This window comes from Myotis brandtii, unplaced genomic scaffold, assembly GCF_000412655.1.
Source record: "Myotis brandtii unplaced genomic scaffold, ASM41265v1 scaffold363, whole genome shotgun sequence".
NCBI lineage: Eukaryota > Metazoa > Chordata > Mammalia > Chiroptera > Vespertilionidae > Myotis > Myotis brandtii.
Genome location: NW_005363938.1, coordinates 4423676 through 4439580, shown reverse-complemented (window position 1 = coordinate 4439580; position 15905 = coordinate 4423676). Strand labels below are relative to the sequence as shown.

General features: G+C 43.0%; 1 protein-coding gene across 4 annotated transcripts; it reads left to right on the top strand.

Annotated features, from left to right (window-relative positions):
• Window positions 1-15044, top strand: PSPH (phosphoserine phosphatase). Of its 4 annotated transcripts, none has more exons than XM_014544434.1 (7): window positions 3-295; window positions 5813-5922; window positions 8507-8665; window positions 9361-9495; window positions 10173-10318; window positions 11712-11860; window positions 14558-15044. In XM_014544434.1, the coding sequence occupies exons 3-7, from the start codon at window positions 8526-8528 to the stop codon at window positions 14663-14665; spliced, it is 678 nt and encodes a 225-aa protein (XP_014399920.1). In that variant the 5' UTR covers window positions 3-295; window positions 5813-5922; window positions 8507-8525; the 3' UTR covers window positions 14666-15044. The 4 variants fall into 4 exon arrangements, with proteins under 4 accessions (XP_014399921.1, XP_014399920.1, XP_005872079.1 ...); XM_005872017.2 differs by having other exon boundaries at window positions 5794-5922; XM_014544435.1 differs by lacking the exon at window positions 9361-9495 and having other exon boundaries at window positions 1-295; window positions 5794-5922.
• The last annotated feature ends 861 nt before the right edge of the window (window positions 15045-15905 follow it).

Below are 15905 nucleotides of genomic sequence, written 5' to 3'. Positions count from 1 at the left end.
TCTCAGGGAGCCCCGCCCTGGGGGCGGGGCCAAGGGCTTCTCCCCAGCCCGGCTCCGCAGCCTTCAGTTGAGATAAAACACTTGCAAAACAGACCAGAAAGCACCGCCCTATCAGCAGATTTCAAATGATTGCTTGATAAAGAAAGGCTCTGCGCGTCTACCCGGGTCACTTGCCTCGGAACCGCGCGACCGAAGGTGGGAGCCGGCCCTGGGCCCCCTGCTGTCGGAAGGTTCGAGCCGCGGGAGTCCTGGAGGCGGCGGCGGCGGCGGCCCAGGAAGGAGCAGCAGCACCAGGGTAAGTTCGGGCATGTGTTTGTCACCCCGTGTGCCCAGCTTTCTGATTCACCCGCCTGCCGCGTGCACATTCAGCGCCTCTGTGATCCTACATTTATTTCTCTTAATCGCGATAGATAAAGCATTTCATGGGATTGCAAGGCTGTCTTTTCATCAGTTTACTTTCGTGTAGCTTTTCCTTGTTCCATCCCACGGCTGCCTGTTGCCAAACAGCATGAATGAATGATGCAATCCTGCACAGGGGAATCAATGCAAGATTAGAAAAAGCTCCAAAGTTTAGAGTTGCAGTGTCTGACTTTGCCATCTTCTTTCCCATTAGAATTAGAATTTTAAGTAAGTGCTGGTACATTGTTGTAGTTGGAGAGATACAGCTTCACATTGGGAGTTAAACAAATAATTATTTCATTCATAAACTTATTTACTCTATCTTCTTTATGTGCCTTGCACATTGTGGTTAAATATTTGGCCGGAGCCCGGCGGGTGGCTCTGTGGTTGAGCGTGGACCTATGTACCAGAAGGTAACACAAGGTTGATTCTCGGTCAGGGCACATGCCTGGGTTGCAGGCTCATCCCCAGTAGGGGGCGTGCAGGAGGCAGCCAATCAATGATTCTCTCATCATTGATGTTTCTATCTCTCCCTCTCCCTGCCTCTCTGAAATCAATACAAAAAAATATATATTTTTAAAAAGGTATACTCTCGCCCGGCTGGCGTGGCTCAGTGGTTGAGCATGGACCTATGAACCTGGAGGTCATAGGTTCAATTCCTGGTCAGGGCATATGCCTGGGTTGTGGGCTTCATCCCCAGTGGGGGCCTGCAGGAGGCAGCTGATCAATGATTCTCTCTCATCATTGATGTTTCTATCTCTCTCTCCCTCTCCCTTCCTGTCTGAAATAAATAAACTCAATAAAAATATTAAAAACACACACAACAGTGGTGAAACTTAGAGTAATTAAATATTAAAAAAAACATATACTCTCTTACCCTGAATTACAAAAATAAGTAAATAAATATTTGACTGGTATTGGAATGAGGATCAGGGAAGACAATAATAAAATCCAAGATTTCTATATTTTATTACAACTGCCTGGTAGGTTTTCATTATAATAATGATCATGGTCCTGTCACTTTCATGTTGGTGAAACTAAGCAGTTGGGATGTTTTATGTTTTTAAGTGATTTGATACATGCCTAATTTTTTTAAGCTAATGTTTTATTAATGTCTAATTTCATTCAACAATATGCACCCATTTTAAGTGTACATTATGATGAATTTTGAAAATTTTATACATACTTGGTCACCACCACAATAGAACACTTCCATTACCCCGAATGTTTCCTAGGGCCTCTTTGCACTCAGGTACCCCCATCCCTAGCCCTCCTGACCTGATTTTTGTCATTTGTTTGTGTAATGCATTTGTTTGTGTTTTCTAAGGTTTCATATAAATGGAATCATATTGTATGCACTCTTTTGTGTCTGGCTTCTTTTGGTCAGTATAATTTTTAAAAATATTTATTGATTTTATAGCAGAAATCAGTAATTCATTCCTTTTTATTGCTGAGTAGTGTTCCATTGTGGGGATATACCACAATTTGTTTATCCGTTTATCTGCTGATGGACAGGCATTCTAGTTCCTATCATGAATAAAGCAGCTATGAATACGTTTTCATTTCTATTGGGTAAATCTCCAGTAGTGAGGTTGCTGAGTCTTACGGGAATTATATGTTTAACTTTGTAAGAAACTGCCAATCTGTTTTCCAAAGTGGTTTTACCATTTTACATCCCACCAGCAATCTATGAGTTCCAATTGTTCCTTGTCCTCAACAATACTTGGTATTGTCAGTTTATTTTAGTAATTCTTCTTCCTTTTTTTTGTTAATCTTCTCCCGAGGATATTTTTAGAGAGAGTGGAAGGGAGGGAGAGAGGGGAGAGAGAGAGAGAGAAAGAGAGAGAGACATCGACCAGCTGCCTCACCCATCTGGGGCTGGGTATCAAATCTGCAACCCAGTCCAGCCACTATGGTTCAGTGGCTGAGCTTTGACCTATGAACCAGGAAGTCACAGTTTATTCCCAGTCAGGGCACATGCCCAGGTTGCCGGCTTGATCTCCAGTAGAGGGGCATACAGGAGGCAGCTAATCAATGATTCTCTCTCATCATTGTTGTTTCTATCTCTCTCTCCCTCCCTGAAATCAATAAAAATGTATTAAAAATAGAAACAAACCTGCAAACCTGCAACCCAGGTACCTGCCTTTGACCAGGAATCGAACTTGAGACCCTTCGGTACTCAGGCCAACACTCTATCAACTGAGCCACATCAGTCAGGGCTCTGACTTATTTCACTTAGTATAATACCCTCAAGTCCATCCATGTTGTTGCAAATGGCAAGATTTCTTTCTTTTTCAAGGTTGAGTCATTTTCCATTGTATATAGGTCTCATGTCTTTTTTATCTATTCATCTATAGATAGATACTTAGGTTGCTTTTATATCTTGGCTGTTGTAAATAATGCTGTAGTGAACATAAGGGTGCATATGTCTTTTCAAATTAGTGTTTTAGTTTTCTTCGGATAAACACCCAGAAGTGGAATTGCTGGGTCATAAGGTAGTTCTATTTTTAATTTTTTGAGGAACCTTCATACTGTTTTCCTTAGTGGCTGAACCAATTTGCAATCCCACCAGCAGTGCACAAGGGTTCCCTTATCTTCACATCCTCACTAACACTTGTTTGTTGATTTATTGATGATAGCCATTCTGACAAGTGTGAGGTGATACCTCATTGTGGTTTTAATTTGCATTTTTCTAATGATTAGTATCATTGAGCATCATTTCATATGTCTGTTGGTCATCTGTATGTCCTCTTTGGATAAATGTCTATTCAGGCTCTTTGCCCATTTTTAAAAATTGGGTTGGTGTTGTTTTTTGGTGTTTAGTTGTATGATTTTGTTATGTATTTTGGAAATTAACCCCTTATCAGATGTATCATTGGCAAATACCTTCCTTTTTTTCCCCCCCTCTGACTCCTGAGGACTTATTCCTATAGTTGATTTCTAGTTCCATGCCACTGTAGTCAGAAAATATGCTTGATGTAATTTCAGTCTTCTTGAATTTATTGAGGTCTGTTTTATGGCCTAATAATATGTGGTCTAGCCTGGAAAATGTTCCATGTTCATTTGAGAAAAATATGTAATCTGCAGTTTTGAGATGAAATAGTCTATAAATGTCTATTAAGTCAATTGAGTCTAATGTGGCAGTATAGCCATTATTTCCTTGTTAATTTTCTGTCAAGATGATATATCCATTGTGGTAAATGGATTATTTAAGTCTCCAACTATTGTTACCAGAAAGGGACTGGGTCTGGAGCAGGTATGCCTCAGGCTGGCCTGTAGTGTGTGAGTTCTTGACTTCCTGCAGGAAAGATTTCACACCACCAGTCCAGGTGATTTTGGGAGAACATTTATGAAGGCTAGGGACAGTGAAATAAGGAAGGGCCTAGGATAGAAGAAGCAACAGGCGAGGGACTGGGTGGGGAATTGAGCCTAGGCTGGGCTGCTTTGGCTCACTAAGAAGTCAGAGATAAGAGGGCCTTGGGGACAGGGTCAGGGGGATAGCCCAGATGAGCTGTAGCTGCCCATTGCTCCTGGTTGCAAGTCTCTGGAGTCCCTTAGAATTTAGTACAGTGGTTCTCAACCTTCCTAATGCCACGACCCTTTAATACAGTTCCTCATGTTGTGGTGACCCCCAACCATAAAATTATTTTCGTTGCTACTTCATAACTGTAATTTTGCTACTGTTATGAATCGTAATGTAAATATCTGATATGCAGGATGTATTTTCATTGTTACAAATTGAACATAATTAAAGCATAGTGATTAATCACAAAAACAATATGTAATTATATATGTGTTTTCCGATGGTCTTAGGCGACCCCTGTGAAAGGGTCATTCGACCCCCAAAGGGGTCTCGACCCACAGGTTGAGAACCGCTGATTTAGGAGATGCACGCCTGTAGGGGAGGAAGATGGGGAAGGGAAAGGTGCGGGCGGGTTCCTGGGAGGGAGAGCACTTGTGCTGGGACCTTCGAGTTGAGGGGTTTTAAAGGCTGGGGTGTAGGGGAGGTCTTAGGGGAGGATCTCAATAGAATATTCATCAGCTTTATGCTGATGCACCAAAAGGTGATTCTCCCCCCTTAACTTCATCAGTCCTTGGGTGTGGTTGGCAATGGCACTGATTGGATTTCTGCTATTTCCCTGAGGAGGGTGATTTAAGCAATGTATCCTCTTGTCGGGGGAGAAATGTAAACCATTTACCCTTTTGTTGTTGTTGTTAATCATCACCCGAGAATATTTCTTCCATTGATTTTTAGAGAGAGTGGAAGGGAGGGAGAGAGACAAAAACATCCATGGGAGAGAGACACATCGATTGGTTGCCCTTGACTGGAATGGAACCCGAGACCCTTCACTGGCCAAAGCTCTAACCACTGAACCAAACCGGTTAGGGCTAAACCATTCGCTCTTTTTTTTCTTTTTTTTAATATATTTTATTGATTTTTTACAGAGAGGAAGGGAGAGAGATAGAGAGTTAGAAACATCGATGAGAGAGAAACATCGATCAGCTGCCTCCTGCACATCTCCTACCGGGGATGTGCCCGCAACCCAGGTACATGCCCTTGCCCGGAATCGAACCTGGGACCTTTCAGTCCGCAGGCCGATGTTCTATCCACTGAGCCAAACCGGTTTCGGCTAAACCATTCACTCTTAAGTGTCCTTGGTTACCGAAGACAGGATTTTGCGATTTACTAGGTTGCTATGAACTGCTTGGCAGTTTAACTATGTCTCCGTTTCCCTAGTCCACGTGTCCTGGCTTATTAGCCAGTCTCAAGAGGCTGAGTACCCTGAGCCCTTTTTGAGTTCTGTAAGGGCCATATTGGAAGCCTGTGAATCATTTTCATTCTGGCTCCCTTCCTTTCCAACCTCACCTTTGCTTTTCCTGGCCTCGTGTTCTTACACATGTCTTTTTATCTTTTGGTTTTCCTCAGAGCTTTTGCACTTTTACCCACATCTATTTGCAGTTTTAATTCGGAGGACTGTAATTCAAGTGGTAGGCTTTGTTCTCCCGGTTGGCAGCGGGACGTCTCTGACTGTTCTTGGAATGCCGAGCACTTTGACTCCTCAGTTAGAAGGCAGCAGGGGCTGTTGTGTAGAGTCTAGTGTTTGCATTTTGTTCTCCCAGTGGGTCCTCTTTCTCTTTTCCTCTCCTTTGTACCCGGCGACTCGGGGGTAGGTAATTCCCTGTCGCACCTGAAGCTTTTGCAGAGTCAAAGCCACAGAAAAGAATGTGTTTCACCCCTGCCTGGTGCTAGAAGGAGGCAGAGGTCAAGGGTGTCCTGAAGAAAGCAGTCTTGGGAAACAGTCCTAGGGGGAGGGAGAGTGAAGCCAGACAGTCTCCCTCTTTCTAATCCTGTGTCTGGACCTTGATGTTCATTTCCTTGTACTTTGTTTCTAGGCGCTCTTTGCTCTTGCAGAACTCGCAGGATCGCAAAGAAATTTGTAGTCAGAACCTTATGCTGCATTTTCGCTGAGGAAAGAAGCAGGAAGAGAAGAGCGTCTCCTAGGAACCCAGCGCGGGAGGAACGTGAGTCGGATTTGTCTTTTGTTGTTGTTCTTATGTGTTTGCCTATCAGTTAAGTAGTCTACTCACAATTTTAAATTTTAAAAATGGCCTGCTGCAACCTCTGTGGTACGCATAAAATCTCAGGTTCCCTCTTTTTTATCCTAAAATGTACTATAAGTGGGACCCCTAGTCCTAGTTACAGGGAATAATTTAAAAAAAAATATTTTTATTGATTTCAGAGAGGAAGGGAGAGGGAGAGAAACATCAATGATGAGAGAATCATTGACTGGCTGCCTCCTGCACGCCCCACACTGCGGATTGAGCCCGCAACCTGGGCATGTGCCCTGACCGGGAATCGAACCGTGACGTCCTTATTCATAGGTCAACGCTCAACCACTGAGCCATGCCGGCTACAGGGAATGATTTTGACTCTCCTCTGATCCAGAAGCTTCTCAGACTCCTTTGTTCATTGTCTCAACTGCCTAAAGGGCATGAAACAGACTCACCCCTCCTGCCATATTGGCTACATTCCAATAACACTTTATTTATGGATCCTGAATTTTGAATTTCATGTAACTTTTATGTGTCTATAAAAAAGAAATAATCAGAGTCACTTTAAAATGGAGTTGGAGCTGTCATCTCAGAGGGACTGTCTTGCTCATCTTCTCAAGCCTTTGTAATGTTAAAACTGGGCAAAATAACCTTTGGACTGGGCCTAAAGCAGCATTGTGCCTCCAGCAACTGTTTGCAGAGATGACAAGAAATCAGATATTGTGACTTCAGGGACTGATCGGACTGAAAATTAACAACATTCTTTAGAATTAGCGCCACTATGTTAGCTTATCTGCACCTATAGAAATGCCTTCCTTCTATTGATGTAATTGGTCCCTTTCCTTTCTCATAAACACTCCTTGACTTCTAATCAGAACACTATTTAGGTTTCTTTTTGAATCAGTGCTTCCCCAATAGCTATTCTTTTGATCTCAAATGCTTGTTGCCTTTCACTCTGGCCTTTTATTTTTAGGTGACATGTCACAAAATATTCTTCTTCTGTTGATTTTTGTTCAATTATTTTAAATGTAAAAAACTTTTGGCCTGTGCACCTAAGGGTTGAGGGTTCCATTTCCAGTCCAGGGCACATACCCGGGTTGCAGGTTTGATCCCTGAGTCCCAATCGGGGCAAGTGCTGGAGGCACCCAATCGATGTGCCTCTCTTAAATCGATGGTCCTCTCTCTCTCCCCTCTCTTTCCCTCCCTCTCTTCCACTCTGAAGATCAATGAGAAAAAATATCCTCGGGTGAGGATTAACAAAAAAATAAAAAACCACTCTTCATAGGCCATACAAAAACAGGTGGCAGGTTGAATTTGCTGACCCCTGGCTTAAAAGACATTTTTTTTCCAAGTCAACTTTGAACTGGGTCATTCTGTCAAATGCATTGGTTAGAAATCAGTTAGGAAGTGAGTGGCCATCTCCTGTGAGTCTGTTTCCAGCCGATGTCTATTCTAAATATAGATTATTCATATCATTCATGTGGCCTTGTTCATGCCGCATTCTCTCTTTGGGGGCAGACTGGTCCAGGCAACCTCTAGGATCCTGTTCATGCCCATGGTTCTAGTCCGATGATTTTCTTAAAAAGAAAAAAACCTCAAAATTATTTTTGAAACTGTCCTCCATAGCTTCTGCAATGCTGAGGTCTCCCAGAGTTTCTTCCTGCGACCTCTCCTTTTCCTTTTATTTCCCGGGATCCTGACTTCAAGGTTCCATTCCCGGGCGGCTCTGTCCTCAGCCCTCTTCTCTCTCTTCTCCGCTCCAGTGACTGTCATCAGGCCATACCTTTAGTTACACCTTGACACCGGTGGCTAACACGTGTATGTTTAGCTCTGACCTCTCTTCTGAGGTGTACAGCCTTTCAGGGTTTCTCATTACCTAAAAGTTAAAATCCAAACTCCTTAGCCTGACCCAAGGCCCCTCTTGGTCTGAATTCCTTGCGCACTGCCCGGCAGCTTTCAGCACGTTATCCATTATTCTTCCTCCGTGCCTTTGGCCATGCCTTTTCTCCGCCTCCGCCATCACTACCCTTTCTCCTTGTTTCCATCTCCCTCCTTCCTACTCCCAGCACACACCAAATTGATACCCTGCCCCTTGAGAACCCACTCAGAGGGCCACTTGCCCCTCAAGATTCAGCTCACATGCCCGTGCCTCCTGGAAGGCCTGTTTCATAGATAGGATTAAATGTTTTCTTCGTGTGCCCATAGTATCTGATGTACATTTCTATTTTAGCACTTGCCTTATTGCTATTATTAGTATGTCAGAAACAGTTGCATGTTGGTTGAACATCAAATATGTTTATAAATTGTCACCTTTACCAGGCTGAGTTGCTGGGAACAGACTTTTGGGTCTGCTCATCTTTGTAGCCTCAGAGCCTGACGTTTAGAAGGTTTTTAATTTGTGTTAAAAAAATGAATGAGTCCATGCTTTTGTGGGCTGTACTGAGTTTGATACAAATCAAAGTACTCTGGCATCAATAGGCAAAATTGGGCCATTTTATGCTTATATTTTATATCCTTAAAGTTATTTATCTTTTTTTTTTTTTTTTTGTCATAGGAGGAAAATTCTTCTAAGGATGGTGTCCCACTCAGAGTTGAGGAAGCTGTTCTGCTCGGCCGATGCAGTGTGCTTTGATGTGGACAGCACGGTCATCCGAGAAGAAGGAATTGATGAGCTGGCCAAAATCTGTGGAGTGGCGGATGCTGTGTCAGAAATGTAGGGGCAGTATTTATTCACTGTATGAAAGGGTAAAGGAGTGCAAAAGAGATGAACTTTTGGGTGACATGCAGGATCAGAGCCACCATTCCCTGGTTATGAAACACAGGCAGGAGGCTCTTTCTTCCATCACTTAGAGCTGAGTTGGGTAGTGTTCATTATCTACTCGTTCACTTTTACTATACAGATATTTAGGGCAAAAAAGTTGCTTCTGACAAACAAATATGGATAAGACACTCTTGTCCCTTGGTCAGGGGAACAATGACCGTCACTAGCCAAAGAGGACGACCTGGGTGCGTTCTCCAGTGTCCGGTGCTTCATGTCATGGTTGCAAGTGTGGTTGGCTGGAAAGCTAGTTATGGTTCAGAGTTTCTCAGTGGATGCCTGGCGGAGAGCCCCTCCCACCCTCCTGCCCTCCTTAGTGCTATCTGCAGTCACCGGGTCATGGACCATTTCCTGTTCAGCTGCATTTGATACAAGGCATGCCCGTAAATATTATGTGATTCTCAAGCAAACCTTCACAGTTTGTTCTCAGGCCTCACTTTCATAGCATCATAGCTTGGCTGTTGTGCAGTGGGGCTCTGGACAGCACCTTACTCATGGGTGGATGCTGTGTGAGTTGGGGGAAGCAGTTAGGCATGTAAACTTGGGGCACAGCTGACTTGGCTGGCCTGACTGTTGGGTCTTCCTCCTAGGACAAAGCGAGCCATGGGCGGGGCGGTGCCTTTCAGGGCTGCCCTCACCGAGCGCTTAGCGCTGATCCAGCCCTCCAGGGAACAGGTGCAGAGGCTCATAGCCGAGCACCCCCCACACCTGACCCCTGGCATAAGGTAAGAGGAACCCTGGTCTGGGTATATTGTCTCTCTATCAGCACCTGCATTTTGGGGTGCATCCTTCTGAGGGCATCTTGCCATTCCTTTATTTATTCTTTTAATGCGGACAATATAATAAGCTTAATTTAAAGACTTTTTTTTAATGTTGTTGCTATTATAGATGTCTCCCACTTTCCCTCCCCCCTTTGCCCACTTCCAGCTTTTTTTTTCCCCTGCCCTCTGGCCATCACCACATTGTTGTCTGTGTCAATGGGCTGTGCATATATGTTCCTTGGCTAATCTCTTCACCATCTTCCCAGTTCCCCCGTCACCATTACTTTTGAGTTCCCTTCTATGTGGTTCTTTTGCCACTTATATGAGTGACCCTGCCCATGTCTGCCTTCCCACTCTCCCTAAGGAGAGATTGAGTCTCCTCTTCATCTTGTGCTTCTAGGTCTAAGGGCAGAATATAGTTGCGGAATGGTTTCCTAAGACAGTCAGGTCCCACCCTTTAATGTATAAGTGCATTTAGAAAAACATATATAAGACATTAATTCACCAGCTATATACTTTGTCCGATGGTACCCTGGGCAAATTCATTCAGGAGAAAAAATATATATAGATTTTTAGATTCCTTTTTATATTTCCTCTTTTATATTAATCAGTGTTTGGTATTTTATATTTATTTTTTGCAGGGAGCTAGTAAGTCGCCTACAAGAGCGAAATGTTCAGGTTTTCCTAATATCTGGTGGCTTTCGGAGCATCGTAGAGCACGTTGCTTCAAAGCTTAATATCCCATCAACCAATGTATTTGCCAATAGGCTGAAATTCTACTTTAATGGTAAGACTTGAATGGTAACATTTTCCCTTTCTCATCAGTTTTAGTTTTCAATATTCTAGGTAATGTCTGCTGGAATGCAACCTAAGCCAAGAGGCATCAGGGTTAAATACTGAGATAAAGAATTCTCTCGACTGATATCTTTTGCTCCTTGGAATCCTTTGCTCAGCAAAATAAACTTAGGGCATCATCTCTCCTAGCTTTGAGGTTCATATAGTCATCTATCAGGATGCAAATGCCTGCACTTAGTAAACTGTTCATTTCCATGTGAGTCACATGACTTATTTTGTTATGCATTATATTTCTGTTTTATGAGAGCTCTCGTGTGTTTGAACCAATTTAGACTCAGGAAGGAGAGTTCACTTGTTAGCAAGTCACTGCACTATAGCTGCCTCTGGAGGTGCCTCTGGCCCCTTTAAGGGCCATCATAGAGCCACAGCTGTAGTTTTCTATTATCTTTTTTGTTATTGTTGTTAATCCTCACAACAAGGATATTTTTCCGTTGATTTTTAGAGAGAGTGGAAGGGAGAGACAGAGAGAGAGAAACATCGATGTGAGAGACACATCAATTGGTTGCCTCCCACATGCGCCCTGATTGGCCCCAGGGATCTAGCCTGCAACTGAGGTACATGCCCTTGACGCTCTAACACTGAGCAAACCGGCTAGTTTTCTGTTATCTTAAGATGTCTCCAGTTACGTCAAGGGGTGGCTGACATTCTTAAACCAAATAATCTTAACAATTTAAAATATGTTAATAGAACACTTTCAAATGGTATATAGATAGAGATCATTAGAGAATGAGTATGGTATTTACTGTAAGAATGAAATAATTGATCAAATATAAGTTGGAATCTTATCTGAGATGAAATTATCTATTAATTTATTAAAATGTTTAAAAAATATATTTTTATTGATTTCAGAGAGAGAGAGAGAGAGAGGGAAAGAGAAATATCAATGATAAGAGAGAATCATTGATCTGCTGCTTCCTGCACACCCCCCACCCCCTCCACCTAGGGCTCAAGTCTGCAACCCGGGCATGTGCCTTGATTGGGAATTGAACTGTGATCTCCTGAGCCACGCTGGCCATATTACTATTTCATGCTGATCTGCTACCTTAACATGGTTTGAGAATTAATACACTAGAAGCTTAGAGGATAAAACTAATTTACCCAAGGTGTAACATAAAGTGACATGCAGGAGTAACCTTGTATTTGTAATTTAAAAGCAAAGCTTGCTTATTCTGAGGAACCGGTGTGGAAGTCCAGGCTGTGTCACTTCCCTGAAGACCATTCTTGGCTTTCTCAGTGACCTTTAAGTGAGGATGTCATCTATGCAAAAAGCTGACCCTAGTGATACAATTCTGTGTGTCTCTAACAGTTTTAATTTCTCATTTAAGGTGAATATGCAGGTTTTGATGAGACGCAGCCAACAGCTGAATCTGGCGGAAAAGGAAAAGTTATTAAACTTTTAAAGGAAAAATTTCATTTTAAGAAAATAGTCATGATTGGAGACGGCGCCACGGACATGGAAGCCTGTCCTCCCGCTGTACGTAATGAGCGTTCTGATTCTTTCAGGTTGGACTTTTGTTTTAGCTGATTCAGAATTCAGTGGGACTTCTGAGAGTTAAACAAATTAAATATCATTGGAAGAGAAAAAACAATAAACAAAACAAATTTAATCTTAATATGTCAGTTGGCCTTTTGCAAATCCAAGAAAGGTTGCAAATAAGGAACTAAAAACTTTTAAAACTTTCAGCAACCCCTAGTCCCTGCTTCATGGCCACCTTTTAGCCCAAGTGCGCACTCAAGTAAGTCGGCTTTAGTTCCTCCAATAATTCCACAAATGATACAGCTCTTGTAACTCAGCAACATTTTTATGTCCCTTTATAATTGATAAACTATTTCCTCATCCACTATGTCATTTAATCCTCACAACAGCCCTGTGAGGTGAGGTCTTATGTCCTTTTCACTGCTTGGGAACTGAGGTTCATGGAGGTTGGATGACATGCCTATGTTAAAGGATTTTATTCTTCTGAATTAGTGATGTTTTCTGAGACCACCAGGAAGCAGATGCTATGGAGCAAGGGTCCTAAATATCAAATGTGTCCATTTCACATGCCTTTATCGTCTTATTCTAACTTAAGAAAAACAGAACCAAAAATACAGTGGTGAGCTCTTTTACTACCTTACTTCCTGAGATCTAAAAATAGGAACTGCCTTTGTAAATGATTAATCAAAAGTGGTTAAAGATCTTTCGGCAACCTTATAACATTGCTTGAATTTGTTCAAGATAACACATTTTTAGATGATTTGCCACCACATCGGGCTTGACTAAGTAATGAGCTCCGGGCTAGTGTCATGAGGAATTCACGGACATAGATGCGGTGTTCTCTCAGGGAGCTCCCAATCGTGTTGAGATATGACAAATCATAACTTCCAGATCAGGATTTATAATTATCTGCCAAAATTGCAAATAGCCTGACGGAACCAGGAGAAGGTGGTGCGCATGCAGGTGTCGCTCTGGGAAGGTTGCTCCGAGGCACCTGTGACCTACAGGAAGGTTAGCACAGGCGGGCCTGGCAGGGCTCAGGGGAGGACGTTTCCAGAGGGGGAGGCGGCAGGCAGAGGGGGATGTATCAGGCATAGTTCTGGGCTGGTCGGGGGCAAGGACCAGCAGGAGTGGGCTTTCTCTTCAGCCACCGCTGAAGACCCCACACTTCCCCAGGCACATGGGTGTTACCTCTAGGTCATGGGAAGCCCGAGGAAGCTTCTGGAGAGAGAAGGAATAAGTCAGTGTGTTAGGACAGCTGAGTTGGTGCTGGCATGTGGAAAGGGCTGTCACGGAGGCAGGAAGCTCAGTGAAGAGGTTACTTTTTTTTTTTTAAATATATTTTTATTGATTTCAGAGAGGGAAGGGAGAGAGAGATAGAAACATCAATGATGAGAGAGAATCATTGATTGGCGGCCTCCCGCATGCCCCCCATTGGGGATCGAGCCCGCAACCCAGGCATGTGCCCTTGACCGGAATCAAACCAGGGACCCTTCAATCCACAGGCTGACGATCTATCCATTGAGCCAAACCAGCTAGGGGAGGAGGTTAAATTTAACCGGATGGTGAGAATCTAGTTATATTCCTCTCCCTCCCCTTAATATGGTATGAAAATTAAAATGAAGAGAAAGAGCAAGTAAGAGAATTTTGTACTTCCAAATTAGTCTATATTGTGTCTATATCCTGGCAGGAAAGGAGGAAATACCATTTTAAAAGACTTGGAAAAGGGCTCTCACCTGACCGACCATATTGGCACCCTGATATCAGACTTTCAGCCTTCCAGTCTGTGAGAAATAAATTTCTGTTGTTTATAAGCAAAAACAACACAAAAACTATTGAGTAAAAGAAGGTATCACTTAATAGAAATTAGTGAAACAATGTAACTTTAAAAAAATATACACTTTTATTGATATCAGAGGGGAAGGAAGAGGGAGAGAGAGATAGAAACATCAGTGACGAGAGAGAATCATCGGTTGCTGCCTCCTGCACGCCCCACACTGGGGATGGAGCCCACAATCGGGGCATGTGCCCTGACCGAGAATCGAACTCTGACTTCCTGGTTCTTAGGTCAACACTCAACCATCGAGCCACACCGGCTGGGTGAGCCTTATAACTTTAGATAAATGTAATGGTGAGAAGTAGAGTGCTGCCAGCAGAAATTGGGGTTGTCATCTCCTTCAGCCCAGGGCGACACCTCCCGAGGGGGGAGCCGCGCAGGTTCACCCAGGCACCCGGAGGAAGATGCCTGCTCTAGTCCTGGTTCCAGGCCCTGGCGAGTTCCGCTGCACACAGGCTTCCCTTTGGCCTCCCCTCTGAGGTTTCCTGGACTGGGTGTGATTGCTGTGTAGTTTGGAACTCAGACATTTACCACCTGATGTGACTTCATCTCTGTAAGCACTGGTCTTGTTGAAAGAGGGCTTCCGTTCTGGAGGCCCACGATGTGCAGGGGGTGGCTGTGCACTCACTCGGCGGGCAGGGGGCTCACAGGGAGCTCTGGAGACACCAAGTGACATTGGCTCATCTCTTTTTTTAATTTATTTTTTATTTTTTGGCTCATCTCTTTTTGCACAGTTTATTCTTCCAAACGACACTTACTGCCCTAGGCTGCTACTGTATGTTTTTGCTTTTAAATTTTGATTGTTATTCTTTTCTTTTTAAAAAAGCTTAACCCTGCTCCTTGTTTTGTCTTCTTAGGATGTTTTCATTGGATTTGGAGGAAACGTGATCAGGCAACAAGTAAAGGACAACGCCAAATGGTACATCACTGATTTTGTAGAACTTCTGGGAGAACTGGAAGAATAATCAATTTTTATATAGTTCACAACTTCAGATTTTTCAAAGTTATACAGTTTGGTACTGTTTGTTTACAATGGCCTACTACAACTTAATGGATACATTTGGTACTGATTATCTGTACTTCCAAACTTTAGAAAGTCGCTTTTTTAAAAAACTGTAGTTCAGTATTATTATGACCACCAATTACCTGGAGAGTTTTATAATCTGAATTCTTTATGTATTTTCCTACCTTTATTTTATTGGAAGGTTTTTAAAGGTGGAGAGTAAATTAAACACCTTCCCTACTGAAAATGTGGATTAGGCAGTGAGTTATTAGACAATTAATATTAAGTGAATATTAGTTTTCCCTTTGATATATAAATAAAAGTTTATCCATGTATCAGAATGAATTTGTGGAATTTTTATTTCTTCCTGTCAAATGTATTTCAATATCCAATACTTCTCAAGTACTTTAAGTGTTTGAGTAGAAACAACCTTGAGGCAGGCAAGGAACCTAGGGATGACGTGGAGACCCCTCTCCTCTGAGCACAGGGAAGAGTGCTGGTCACATGTTCCCACCACAAGGCCCCTGCTCACCCACCCGTCCCCCACCCGCTGAGTGAAGCTCTGGGCAATGAAGGATGGAAGCACTTTTATTACCACTTGGAATTGGTCATTTAGGGGATGTTTACAAAGGCTTAAAACAAACCATGGAGTCTGAAACAAAAGTTCTGACCCTAAAGAACGGGTATTTGATAGCCACATGAAGTAAAAGAACTGAAAACAAGTTTTACTCATTCCAACTGAAGGGCAGCACTTGCCCCTAAATGAATTAAGAAATTCTCCTAAGAGCACAGATGAACCGTTTCTTACAAGTGACGTGGAAGCCAGGTTCATGTCTATTCTGAGCAGTGTCAAGAAAAGGAAATTTCAGAACATGGCTTTCAAAGTATAAGATTACATGCTCTCCCTAGAGGAAAAATCCGGTGTGGATCAGTGGCTAAAGCGTCAGCCCACGCACTGAAAGGTGGTAGGTTCGATGTCCAGCCCTGGTCAGGGCGTGTGTGGGAAGCAGCCAATTGATGTGTCTCTCACATTGATGTTTCTCTCTCTCCCTCCCTCCCTACTTCCCTCCACTTTCTCTGAAAAGCAATGGAAAAAATATCCTCAGGTGAGGATAAAAAAAAACCACGATGGATTTAGGAAGAGGCAGGCAATGGGTACTGTGATTAAATAGAAGAGGCCAGAAGGGTTTAATATTGGAAAT

What these genes read in the sequence shown, in the direction of transcription:
- PSPH (XM_014544434.1), top strand. Translation starts at nt 8,526, where the DNA reads ATGGTGTCCCACTCAGAGTTGAGGAAGCTGTTCTGCTCGGCCGATGCA. An exon ending in CACCTGACCCCTGGCATAAG is followed by an intron (nt 9,496 to 10,172) that starts GTAAGAGGAACC and finishes TATTTTTTGCAG; the next exon opens with GGAGCTAGTAAGTCGCCTAC. An exon ending in GCTGAAATTCTACTTTAATG is followed by an intron (nt 10,319 to 11,711) that starts GTAAGACTTGAA and finishes TTCTCATTTAAG; the next exon opens with GTGAATATGCAGGTTTTGAT.